At 41.1% G+C, this 13,996-nt stretch overlaps 1 protein-coding gene across 18 annotated transcripts in view; it reads left to right on the top strand.

The window, feature by feature from the left end:
* Ablim1 (actin binding LIM protein 1) overlaps positions 1 to 13,996 on the top strand; it is a 277,478-nt gene that overhangs the window by 245,826 nt on the left and 17,656 nt on the right. For 6 of the 18 annotated variants that reach the window (XM_047553301.1, XM_047553300.1, XM_047553302.1 and 3 more), the window contains 4 exons: positions 1,546 to 1,581; positions 3,315 to 3,444; positions 5,362 to 5,481; positions 12,936 to 13,040. In XM_047553301.1, the coding sequence (XP_047409257.1) occupies positions 1,546 to 1,581; positions 3,315 to 3,444; positions 5,362 to 5,481; positions 12,936 to 13,040 (391 nt within the window). The remainder of the gene's footprint in view (positions 1 to 1,545; positions 1,582 to 3,314; positions 3,445 to 5,361; positions 5,482 to 12,935; positions 13,041 to 13,996) is intronic. The other 12 variants (XM_047553305.1, XM_047553306.1, XM_047553308.1 and 9 more) reach the window with 2 other exon arrangements.

Below are 13,996 nucleotides of genomic sequence, written 5' to 3'. Positions count from 1 at the left end.
ACACATGGATCTTTGCAAGGAATAAACTTTACAAGTTTTTCTATTATTTATTCCATCAATTATTAGCACTTCCTTTGTAGAATCCATATATGGACATTTTATTTATCTTATTTTTTAGAAATATTTTTTAGTTGTAGATGGGTATATTTTATTTATTTTTGTGTGGTGCCGAGGATCGAACCCAGTGCCTTGTGCATGTGCAAAGCATGCACGCTACCACTGAGCTACAACCCCAGCCATGTATGGATGTTTTAGAAACACAAGGGTAACTTTAAGTTCTGCATAGCTCTCCACCTGAGGAAGTGGATCCAGAACTGTAACATCAGAGCAGAAGCAGAGCTGGCTTCTCCACAGGGTACCATCCTTGACCAGCAAAGATGCCCTAGAGAGAGGCCATAGCAGCGGACATTACCATGGGGCCTGAGGAAACCCGGAGTGCAAGAGAATCTGCCATGTTATTGTCAATGTGGGGAAAAGAACAAATTCTAAAATAGAAATCCACCCCTGACTGTGGACTTAATTTCTAGTTGAAAGCTTTTTGTATTTTAATTGTAAACATTTTATTTATTCAGAAAATATTCATTGAGCACCAAATATGTGGCAAGAGCTACTTTCAGCACTGGGAATAGATAGTTATAAACAGAGTCCTTACCCTCATAGAGCTTGCAAAGTCAGGTGGAAGACAGGAAACACACAGATATAGAGTTGAATTTTATAGGGAGGTGGTACTATGAAGAAAAATGAAGGAAAGTAAGAAGAAAAAAAGCTGGGGGAGGAGTTGCTGTTTTAAATAGGAGGGTCACAGAGGTGCTGTGTGAAGGTGACTTTGCACTAAGACTTCACTGAAAATGGTGTGTGGGGGGGTAGGTTTGAACCCTGCAGGTGTCTAAAAGAAAATCACTGGTAGTGGAGAAGAGAGCAAGTGAGACAGGACTTGGCCTGTTGATGACCCCAAGGAAGCCTGTGTGCTTGGAAGGTTGGAAGCCAGAGGGTGCATGGTGGTCAAATGGGCGAGGCAGCCTGGTCCTCACGCTCCTACCAAACTATTTTACAGTGATTGCCAAGGTTATAATTTAGTTAAGAAAATGGTTACAAAATTTGGAGTACAAATTGGATATTTGCACTCCAATTTCCCAAAGCTGCCATTACTGATATTTTCATTCATTCACACAGCTAAGTAGCTCGTAGTACAGTGGTAAACTGGGCATAGTTTGAATAAATAGGGGAAAATAATTCCATTTTGTCTGGCTTGACCACTTAAGATATCAATATATTTATTAAAATTAACAATACTACTAACAATATATTTGTTAAAACCATGGTTCTTGGACAAAAATGTGTACCAGAATCTCCCAGGAACTTGGTCAGAGTTTACCACTGGCCCCAGTAGATACTAAATCACAAGATAGGGATGGGCAACAGATGCTGGCATGTGTATTTGGGACAAAGTTTCCAAATAATTCTGATAAGCAAATCTAATTAAAACTGGTAAAAAAAAAAAATTTTAACAACATCGTGACTTTGACTTCTCTTTTATTGTCCTAGTCTCCAAGGACTTTGTCCCCTACTCCGTCAGCAGAAGTAAGTACCATTTTGACCATTTTATTGGGTGGAATTTGCAAGTGGTTTTGGATCTTGCCTAAACTGGAATTTTTTAAAAAGGACGCAACACATAAAGAAACAGAAAAACTGAAATTACAGCGACTGCAGGGATGATGTATATGTCAAATAGACCCTTAAGAAAGCAATACATTTATTTCTAAATGTAGTCTGTGGAGTAAAAGGGGCCTCATGCTAATCTGAACCTGAACCTCCAACTGGCAGATGAATGTCTGCAGGGACTGAGGCCACCATACAGTTTGGGGCTCTCTGCCCTCATCTACACTTAAGTTATCTGAACCCTAATGTACTGGGTTACCTGATGTGGCCAACAGTGCTCACAGTGTAATCCATAAGCAGAACCATCTTCATGGGAAGCTGCTGCTTCTGGTGTAAACTCAATGTTCTGGTCTTAGTGCCAAGCAGCTTTCTGGACACTTTATAAAATTCATCTTAGGGAATCTCTATAATTCAAGATAGTGAAAAGTCTATAATATTTTTATGGCTTGTGGGTAAATGCTGTGAGCAATTTATTTCTAGTACTGATCTAACAATTATAATTGAATTTATGAAGAATTAACTTCAATTATGGATTAGTTATAAGACTGAAGTACATCTTTGGGGGACTTTTGTGTTGTCTTTGTGTTGTTTTATTTATTTCTCTAGCCAAGTAAATCAAACCAAAGTTTCCTTGATATTTGCACTCCAATTTCCCAAAGCTGCCATTACTGATATTTTCATTCATGCATTCATTCATTCATTCTTTTAAGCATTTTTTTTTTATTGTACTAGTAGAAACATCACAGGATGACAACTTCCTAAAACATCAAATACTCTTTGTATGATCCAACATTTTTGGACAGTTTTATATTGCATTTGTGTGTGTCTAATTTATTGTACCTATCACCCTATGTCCTTTTCTGGGTTTGGACATAGGTGACTTCAATGTGCCATTATATTCCATCAAAGTGATATATCATCTTTTCTTAATTATTTTCCAGTTGTTGCACATATATCCTCAATCTTTGTCTTTATGAATTATGTTACTATAAAAATCTTTGAATTATTCCTTTTAAATATCATTTTAAATCCTCTCCTTGGAATGTATCTCCCAAGGTGAAAGGTAGAATTACTGACCTTAAGGCAATCACCAGCCTGTTCTCCAGGTGCATCAACTTAAAATGTCACCAGATAGTGTTACAGCACAGGTCAGTGCCAGAACATGGGACCAGGTTAGCATATGGATGCCTATCTGAAGGGAACTCCCACCTATAGTAACTGTTCACCTGCTCAGTCTCCGATGTTCTTGGAACTTTGTTTTTACATTAGTGGGGAAGGGAGGAGATGCCAGGATCTGCTCTTCCTTACCATTAGGAAGATCTGACATAGATGGACACATTTTGTAAAACTGAAAGGTACAATATAAACATGGTCACTGAAGTTATTACCTTTCCCAACAGCCCTATCACTACTGGAGTTTATAATTTTACATCTGAAATTTTTAGTAATTACAAGGACTGCAGGTTTGAGCAAAATGCATTGGACACAAAATGTTCATGTGCATGTGTATTTATGGAATTTGACCCTAAGAAGCAAACACCAACAGCTAGCCAGGATAGTTCCCCAGCAGTGCTTGCTGTGGACTAGGTTTTGCTTGGAAATGTGCATAGTATCAAAGTGTTTTGCGCTCATTCTTTCCCATGCTTTGTTTCCAGGGCTACCAGGACATTCGGGATCGGGTGATCCACCGGTCCACCAGCCAGGGCTCCATCAACTCCCCTGTGTACAGCCGCCACAGTTACACTCCAACCACTTCGCGCTCTCCCCAGCATTTCCACAGACCTGGTAAGGACCACTGTTCCCGGGATCCACTCCACATGATAAGCTGTGATCTCTGTGGGATGCCCCCGCCATTGATAGCATATTGCAAAATCTGGCTGCTAAATATTTTTAACCCTCTCCCATAACAAAATGAAACTGGTACCCAACTATATTTTGTGTTATATCTTTTTTTGGAATATCAATCATTTTATGGCTATATTCACTTTAATTTATGAACTATTGGAAGCAAAGGAGACTTTTTTTTCAGGTGTGATAGATTGTCATCATTTTGAGACTTATAATGAAGATATCCCAAAAAAAGTACTTTGACATGTTTTTTAGGCATATCAGCATCATGTAAAATCCAGCATTAGCCATCTGTTGACAAGTTTATAATACCCTTATCTAGGCACCTGCTGTTACTAAGCATATGGCTATGTACCGTCTAGAGAAAGGACCCAGGCTTATACTAGATAACTTTTGAGATCCCTTCCAACCCTAAGATTTTGAATCAAACTTGGAAAATACAGAAATCTCAGGGATATACCACAGTAAAAAATGTTACATAGTAGCAGACTTTAGGTTGGCCTTTTTCTGCAGAGAATTTAGTCCCTATGGCTCTCAGTGAGGTCTTATGTGTGTAGCAGAATGGCGACCCCAGGACAGATCCAGGATGCCCCGAGAAAGAGTCACAGGGAAGATTTTGCCCTCCAAACAAACCTGGTGGTGATGACGTTCATTTATGAAGACTTCACAAACCCATTCAAATTCTAACTTTTTAAATAAAATGTACAAGAAATAAAACCAAAGGAGATGAGCAGAATGTAATAGGATTGAAACTACTGGATCTTTCAGTAATATATCAGTTTCTCTAGGCCTATATGTATTTACTTACTGAATTATGTTAAATGAATTATGTTAAATGAAAGTTTTCAGGAAACCTCTCTCTCTCTTTTAATGCACAACTACATTCATTTTATTCATGTCTGGGACAAGGGCCTCCACTTAAGTCTTTGCTCTGTGGGCATGTGAAATCCATCATGCTGTCCCCTGCGTACATACATGTGCCAAGACCCCTGAGAACCCAGCCGTGGCACTTTGCGAACGGCATGGGGGCTGACTAAGCACTGGAAAGTTCATCTCTTCTAATCATGGTTCTGATGCCAGGGCCCTTCAGAACGTTCTTCTTCCCTCCTTTCATAATATATTACAAATATACAATTCCAGGTATTAAGGTTTATGATTTTTTTTTGGTCCTAACCATTTAAAATGAAACCCATAGGGTATTGTGATCTACGTGGAGCACCCCAGTGTAGCCACCCTATAAACTCTGGGTGCGGATGATGACTTACATCACCTAGGTCTGGGTCTAGTTGCAATGGTCCGTTCTTTCTCTGAGGTTCTGCTTCCTGTCCCCAGTGACGCCACCTCTCGGGAACCAGCACCACTCTGCCCCCTGGGGAACATAAGTGGACTTTCCTTCTGTGTAGGCAAATTAACATGTAAAACTGAAAAGGGGGCTAAGTTTGCAGCTTGAAGAAATAACCCAACCCCTACACACAAGCACTTCTTTCCAAGTTTTTTGAAATGACTCATTTTTTACATGCACTTCCGAGGGCTCCGTTTTGTCAGGTGTTTTGATAAACAGCCCTGGTTGAGTCCACATGCTGTGCCCAGTCCTGGCTCCACAATCGCTGGCATCATCCTGCCGGAGAACGTGCTGGGACCCTTCCTCCTCACCAAAGCCATTTATTCTGAGTGACTCTGTCTGCCCTCACCTAACCCTCTGCAGGTCCATCCGTAACCTGTCTTCCTTCCTCCTTTCCAGACTCCTGATTAACACTCTGTCCCCGTTGGAACAGTGCCACCTTCCCTGCTCCTGTGTTAATTTCTGTTCTTCTTTTCTGTTTCCACGGCCCTGTCCCGATCCCCGCTGCACAGAGCTTTTGTCTCCTGGTGTGCAGAGGGTGACCCACCTGCGCACCAGCAGCTTCAGCTCGGCCCACAGCGACTCCCGCCCCAACCCCCCCTTCCGACACCACTTCCTTCCCCATGTCAAAGGTAAGGAGGCAGGCTCTGCGGGGCGCCTGCACCGCCTAGCGGAGTTTATTAGCACCCCCCAAGGCTAATAAGCTGTATCTCCTAGAGTTAGAGCAGCCACCGAGCTTCTGACCTTCAGCATGCCTGCGTGTGTCATGACCGTACCATGGTGGCCTTAGAACTGGCATAGCATCTTGCCTTCGGAGAGATGTGTCATTTCTAAGGGCTCTAGATGAAGAAACAGGAAGTATATTTAAGACCGTATGATTTGTCATCCACCACTTAGAAAAATAGGTATATTATTATTTTGTTTTTGTATGCAGCAAAAGCAAAATATAATATATACTTGGGGCATTTTCCTGTGTTCAATACGTGACATGTCCCAGCAAAACCCAACAGTATGTAGTAACAGGTATCTAAAAGTGTGTCACCTAGTGACGAGCCACTGAACTATACTAACGTGTTTGGGCAGCATAACGTAATCTGTGACAACATGGCTTCTTTCTCTGAGCCAACTCTCAGAGCACTTTGCTTTTGATTTGTCCTCCTTTCCATGGGATGAAGAAGAGGCTTTGCCTTCGGTTTCCTGTCCCTACCTCCCCTTTCTTCCCCATCCTTCATTGTCACTGTGGTTCTGTGGAGTCCTCAGCCATAATTTAAATTAAGCATGAGCTCCCACAGAGTTGTTCTGGAATCTTGACTTGAGCCAAGTGAACAGGAGAAATAGCAGAGGGAAGAGTAGGAGGAGGAAGCAAGCTCCATTGTTATGGTGGGTCTTAGAAGGGTCCCAAAGGACTGCCGCGACCTGCAGGCGCTCACAGCGCTGATGCATCTGCTGACCAAAAATGTTCTAGTTTCCTGAACTTTCATTGTCAGTCTCCTCAAGCTTTTTCTCCTTTTAATTCACTTAGATTTCAGAGCGACTGAATCCTAAAGTATAGATATACGAGTCTTAGCAGCACACAGTTATCTTATAAATTTGCTGTTCCAGCATTTTCCATGCTTTGAAAATAATATTGCTGACATTCTTACTGAAGCCACACCATTGGCCATTAGCATATTTTTTTGGAAGGCACAGCACTTCCTAAAATCCTTGACAGATTATTTAAAAGTATTATTGCTAATTAGCATTTTGCAGAGAAATTTTTATCCATACGTCAAGATGATACTTCAGTGAATGTTTAGAAAACCATAAGGAAATCAGTGTGTATTTTAAAGAGAGTTTAATAAAGCATTGGCCAAATTAAGCCTTAGGTTATTTCTGGTATTCAACAGAAAATACATTTTGATTCATTAAGATGTAGACTTCCTAATTTGGTTATGGTATGTTTCATCTTTCAGAGGGATACTTTCAGTAGAATGAAAAATGTCATTGGCCCTGTAAAATCACACAAAGTTTGTAAAATAACACATGGCAAAATGTCTGTGACTAGCAGTACCCTGCATCCCTAAGTGGCCATATAGAGAGATGGACACTGGAATCAAGGATTTAAATCTTACTCCTGTCACTTGCTGGCTCTGAGACCTTGGGTGTGTACGTGCCCTTTTGAGTTTTGGGTGCCTGGTCTGTACACCAGGAAGATATGAACTGAAGTGGTCCACCGTGGTTGGCATGGTGCTCTGGAACACTGTTGGCTGCCTCATTCCATTCGCCCTTCACAGCCTCCCTGTGAAGTCATTCAGTGGGAAGACCACGGAGCATAGGCCAAGGCTAAGCAACTGGCCAAGGGCTCACACTAGGAACAGGCATCAACCAGCCCAGACCCTAGACCCTTGCATCCCTAGAAGAGCTTGTTCCCATGAGGTGCACATGCTTCCGTATAAATAGGTGTGAAATAAAAATTTCAAAGCAAACGTCTATTTTTCATCTCTTTTAAACCAGAAACATTGGGTTAGAGGGATACTGGGGATTGAACTCAGGGGCACTTAACCACTGAGCCACATCCCTAGCCCTTTTTTGTATTTTTATTTAGAGACAGGTCTCACTAAGTTGCTTAGTGCCTTGCTAAGTTGCTGAGGCTGGTTTTGATCTCATGATCCTCATTTCCTCAGCCTCCCAAGCCACTAGAAAATTGCATTATTATTGAAGCTAAAACAAAGAACCATTTTCAATCATTTAAATTACAAAATTAGCAATTTTTTAACTTTTCAGCAGAAATACCAAACAGCAATTATAATACATCTGTGTGCCCAAGTGGTACAGTGTTAAAAACATAGATACGTATTCTTTTCTGTTTTCAATCTGAATTTGAAGTTTTTGACACAGTCAAATAGTTTAAATTATAAAAAGCACTAGGCCAAGAGGAAATAGCGTGACTCTGAACTTACACTTTTAAAAACATCTAATCATCTGTTTCTTTCTCTCATTTTCTTTTTATTGGATATAGGCCTATATTTTGTTCATATGAAACAATGTATATACTTCAGATAAAAATATGTACATTGTACTTTATGCTTATTTTTTAAATCAGATGAGGTTTTTGCTAACCCAGCAAATAAAACATGGAGAATTTGTATAAAGATATCACTTTAAAAGCCTAACACATTTGAATCGTTAAATCCTTATTCTCCAAGGAATTATTTCTAAGTCATTGTGTCAATTTACATGGAAGGCTTTTTTAGCACCTGAAAATTCCAGATTGACAGACACTTAGAGCAATTTAAGGAACACATCTAAGAGATCTTTCTTAGGGATATGTCTCCCAGGAGTATATTAACTTTTTATCTTGGAACTTGACTTGTGATCATGGAGAGTGATGTTTTAAATGAATGTGAGCTGGGGAGCTTGATTTAAGATAGGGTGTCCATCTCAGGAATGTGTAGCCAGAAGTAGGAGAGGCCCTTGTCACTCTGGCAGCAGGAAACCCAACCTGCCGCTGCCCAGGTCCACTTCCTGGTCCTTGTTTCTGATGCATGTGGCCCTGGCCCCCAGAGTTCACTGACCTGAGGACATGTGCATGGATGAGAAGCTGAGATGCATGTTACAGACCATGTCCTGCTTCCCCAGCTGTTTTCTGTAACATCTATCTGGTTTTATTTCTGTTCTGCAACCTTCCATGCAGCCTCGTTCTGTATTACTATGTCATCGTTGGGCCATTTGGACAACTTCCTGCCTAGAGATCTGGAAAAAAACATTTTTCACTTTGTTTCAAACTTTGTGCAACACTTGTTGAGTTTCTCTTCTTTCCCCTTTGAAATACTGCTAAACGTGACATCCTATGTCCAGGAAGTATAAATTGGATTTGTGAGCAGGAGGGCTGCATAGATTAAGTCTCTGAAAGGAATCCTTCTAGTTTGCCATAGATATGAGTTGCCATGATGCAAATACATATTTGACATTTACTGGGGAAAGTTCTTACTGAAGTTTTAGGCAAGAATTGGCCATCTTGAAATTTATCACACAATTCTAGATCCGCCAATATTAAGGTTCCCTCCAGACGTGCATTTATATTTTGGAATATAAGCATGGAGAGACCTGAAAAGTAGGTAGTGTTCTAGTAGGTTCCACAGCATAATCATGCACCTGTATATCTATTCTCTTGTCCTACAATTAGTTATTCAGGCTCTCCTGGTCCCCCAAAGAAGAACAAAGTTGAATAAAGCATTTGGATTCATAAGTATAGAAAATCCTGCCAGAAAATGGTCTACTAAGGGCTAGAAAATTGACTTGTATGGCTGACAAAGAAAAAGCTTTAAATTAATACCAAGAAAAAAACATATATGAAATAGCTTCTTATTGCAATAGCTAAGTATCACTAAAAACTTAGGATGGCCCAATCCAAGGACTTAGTTAAGAAACAAATCATCTCTGAATGTGATGTATGTGCTATCATGTGAGAGAAAGTGGAACATACACTAGTGCAGTATTTTTAAACAATATCTTATTCCAACTGGTAGATGACAGTGGCAGCGATGATACCAATACCTTCCAAACATGAAGCATCTGATGCTTCATACATTACTTTGCCCAAGTAATGAACTAAGAACCTTGTAAGGTCCTCATCAGTTGTTTCCTGTCAGGGTAGAGTTGAAATGAAATATTTAAAGATAAGGTGTTTACTTTAGAAAAGAAAGAGGCCTCATCTGGAGAATTTTTCTTTTACTTTTAAAAATGCCCCCCATCCCCCAATTTTTCATGCCTTTGGTATTTCAAGGGCTCAGAATTTGGTACTTGGCAACACTATTCAGAAACCTTGTTCCCTGCTGAGCCACTGTGGTGCTTGAAAATTGTATTGTGCAGAATCTCTGAAATAAGCATATTGGTGAATTGCTCTTTACCTGGTGTTTTAGAAGGTCTTGTGAAAAGCTTTAAGTGATCATAGTGTTTATATGACCTATAAACACTTGGCTATACTAGTGTTTTTTAAAGCAACTGAGAAGTTAATGATTGCTGATGATCACATCCAAATAAAGAACTACACCCAACTGTTTCCAACATTCAGCTCCAATCCACCCACTGGGAATGCAGGCAGCTTCTCCAAGAGTTTTGGAATCTTCGACCTTATCCAAGAAGTGATGGGTGTCTGTTGCCACCTGCCAACCTTTACCTGCCAACCTTTTGATAGAAAGATTGTAATACTTCCACAGATACCTGTTTCTAACAACCTGCATATGCAAATATTTTTGTATGTGCATGACACTGGCTAATAATTATCAAAACAGATTTCAAGAAATTTCATCCAATAGGTATTACAACCCAAACCTATGAGAACACAATTCCCCTACAGACACTGGGGTTAGAGGTAAAGGATTAAGGACAAAGAGCAGTGTGACTCAGGACCCAGAAAGAGCCTTCAAAAGACAAATTTAAAATACAGCTAGAAAGTGGAGACCTTCTGTGCCTTCTTCTGAGAAGAGTTCCAAGAATTACTTCATTTTTCAATTATGGATTGTTTTCTAATATTTATAGGATTAAAGAATTTTTCTGCAGAATGATTAAATCAGAGTTATGGGGAATAAACTGCAGTGGGAAAGTTATAAGGGGTACTGTTGCGATCCCACTGCAGAATGCCAGTATCTGTCTGTCTTTCCTTAAGAGATCAAAGAGACAAGATGGCTGATCCCACAGTGGTGCCTGCTAAATTAGTCCAGTGAGCAGCTGTGGGGTGAACGAGTCTCCCACTTCACTAGTCCATTCACTTGTTAAGTACTTACTCCTGGCCCAGCAATGGCGGGGCCCAGGGAGACCCGGTTCTGATTCAGCCGTGGGTTTAACACAGCACTGGCTTCTCAGCAAGAACCACACTATTCCTCTCTCTCTCTCTCCTCTACCTCTATTTTTTACATGCATTTTTTTTTTTTTCAGACATGAGCTAGTTACTGCTCTTTGGGAGAATGAGATTAAATAAAACCACATTTGTAAATTAGCTTTTTTATGAAAATTTTTTTTTTTGCAGTTTTGGGAATTGAGTTCAGGTTCATTCTACCACTGGGCTACAGCCTCAGCCCTTTTTATTTTTTACTTTGAAGCAGTCTGACTAAATTGCCCAGGCTGGCCTTGAACTTGTGATTCTCCTACTTCAGCAGCTAGGATTATAGGTGTGTACCATTCCCAGCAGTACATTAGCTTTTTAATGGATGAGTAGTTTGGGGTGAAGCTTCATAATTTTTAGGAACTAATAAACAAGTCAACATTATAACATTGGGAGCTGGATGTTAAAGTGAGTCAGGGAGAAAAGACGAAGGTATGAAATCCCAGAAGCCTGGGATTCCAACAGCCTCCAATCAAAATTTGAGCCAGTAGCAAATTCAGATCCCATATTTGGAATATCTTACTACCCATTGGGTACAGATCTGGTCTCTAGTTACCTAAAAATGTACACATTCAGGAATTAAAACTATTTGTCATATTTTAAAATTCTGTTTCTTTCATACTTCCCTGGTGAGATTTAGGACAATTTAACATGAAGATACTGGCTAGATATCTATTTTCTGATAATATAATTTACTTAAAAATAGCAACAGTAGATAAGTAGATTGGATTTTATCAAAATCTAAAACTTTTGCTTCAAAGGGCACTAACAAAAAAGTGAAAGACAACCTACAGAATGGGAAAAAAATGTGCAAACTGTATGTCCGATAAGGAGCTTATATCCAGAATATATAAAGAACCCTTTCAAATCAGTGGTAAAAGTAGTTAGCATCAATAATTCATTAACTTTCCATAGCCCTACATCTTCCGGTGTATTCTTGGGACAAGATATTTGTCTATGGATGGGGTAGGAGGAAAAGTCAGGTGGTGGCGAATCTCTTCCTGATTTCACACATTCCATTCATCCCAGAAGTTCTCCCTGTGGTCAGAAAGGGTGACGGTGGACTAGGTGGCACTCGGGGCTTTTGCAGCCAAGCTGCCTCCCTCCATTCCAGCCATACCCCCATTGCTGCCTTGAAGAACACGGTGACTGTCCTGTAGGTTCCACATATTACAGTCCTGCTGCCCCTGCCTTGCTCATGGTGTCCCAGCCCTCCAGAATATGGGCCTTGCCACTCACCTGGGAGCTTCCTCTTTGATACCCAACCCAAGGGAGCTTTCCTGAAGAATGGATGACATCTGCATTTCATTTCCCATCACTTTTCTTGCACCTGAGTAGGAAGTTACATAACGTGTATGTATATATGCATGTATGTGTACATACCTACGTATATACATACCATACATGCACACACACACACACACACACACACACACGCAAATGTTTTTCAGTCAGCCTCAGTAGGTAAAGCAGAGGAACTCTCTCATTCACCTGTTTGTCCTCAGTAGTAGCCCAGGGCCCAGGGAGAGCGGGTGTTCAGTTACTGTGTGAGTGATTGAAACATTAGCCTGGGTGGGACCTCCTCTTCTAAGAGAAGGGGGAGAGAGGTATCGGTGGTCCCCAAGCACCTGGCAGGAAGGGGTCTGACTCCATTTGTGTATTTCAAAGTGAGGAAAACAGAAACATATGCTGCAATGAAGCTGGTTTGCTATTCCTAAGGGAAAGGCCTGGGTACTGCTTGGGCTCCCAGACTTGGCCCTGGTTCAGAGAAATGCGTTCCAATGGCCAGCCTCTGCCATCGTGCCTGGAAGCACGTTACCTCCAGGGTCGGGGGATTGTATATCCCACCGCTCTGGTGCTTGGGATTTACCCATCTGGCAACTGATCATGAATCAGTAGCAAGTGACTTTCCATCCCGCCCGGTGCCCTTGCCATCTGATCAGTTTGCTGCGGCTCTCAGCCTTCACCTGCATGCCATTGGAATGACGCATCGACTGCTATCGCGCTTTCCACCTGGGTCTGCGTGAACTCAGCCTCCCCCTTTGAAAAACTAAACCTGACCCCACCTTTGCCAGCAACTTGATAAACTGATTCTGTTCCCTTCGTTCCTCCTTTCCGATGTACTCCTTGCAGTTTGTTGTGTTGAATTTTGATTACGCTTGCTTGGTTTTCTTTATTGTTCTCCCTTCTCTCATTTTGTTTTCTCCATTCTTCTCATTGGAGGCAATGAGCCGTCCAGCGGCCGGAACTCCCCTCTCCCCTACCGGCCCGACAGCCGCCCTCTAACTCCAACTTACGCTCAGGCCCCTAAACATTTCCATGTTCCAGGTAGGAGCTGACACGGTCTGTCTTGGTGTCCTGTCACAGTGTAGAATGTAGCCTTGTAACCTCGTCTCGTCTCCATTTCTCATGCTCGTTAATTGGGATGCACACAGCTGACAAATCCTAAATTGCAGGATCTAGATGCCTTTCAAAAGTTCTATAAGCGAAGTGCGAGGATCACATTAATTTTACTCAAGTTCTTTTTTTTTTTTTTTTTTTTAATAAAAGACATTGGGGACTGAATCCAGGGCCTCAGTCATGCCAGGCAGGCATTCTACTACTGAGCCCTCAAGTTTTTTTGAAGGAGGGTTGAATTGTTTGTTTTTATTTTGTAAACATTTTAATTCTATCTTCATATTAGTGCCTTCAAAGATGTCACTCTGTGGTTCCTTGTTAAATGATCATGACAGCAGTCTAGATACCTTCTTGTCCTCCAGTTTGAACCACAGTGTCACCTGAGAAGACCTTTATACTTCCTGTTTGTCTCCGGTGTGGAGATTTTTTTCAGAGAGGTGTAGCATCGGATCGGGTGGGTGGTCTCTCTACAGTGCGTAACTGACAAGCCACCCGCCAACCCAACCCACAGAGATATCTTGCAATTTAGGCGTAGTGCTGCCAGCTTTGCTCCAGTAGTCACAAGCATTGTCTGTCACAGCACAAGTAGTAATTTGCCATCAGAAACTGGAAAGACCAGAATCTGTCCCTATCTTACTCGTTAGGGTCGGCTCAATTCCTCAGAGTAGGATTGACCAGCAGAGGTCATGATGATATTTTTCCATCAACAGTATATCATTTTATTCCTTTTAGCTACTGAACATGGTTCAATAAATTACCCAGTATGTTAATGTGAGTACATACTTACAACCTATATTAGTTTTATTTTTTTCTTGCTTTCTAAATTTATCTAAGGAAACAGCGGAAAGTTCAGTGAGATTGACCCACTAAGCTAGGACAGCCCTTTT

The sequence above is a fragment of the Sciurus carolinensis genome, chromosome 5, assembly GCF_902686445.1.
Source record: "Sciurus carolinensis chromosome 5, mSciCar1.2, whole genome shotgun sequence".
Lineage (NCBI taxonomy): Eukaryota > Metazoa > Chordata > Mammalia > Rodentia > Sciuridae > Sciurus > Sciurus carolinensis.
Note: the sequence above shows the minus strand (reverse complement) of the source record. Positions and strands in the feature narration are given on the sequence as shown.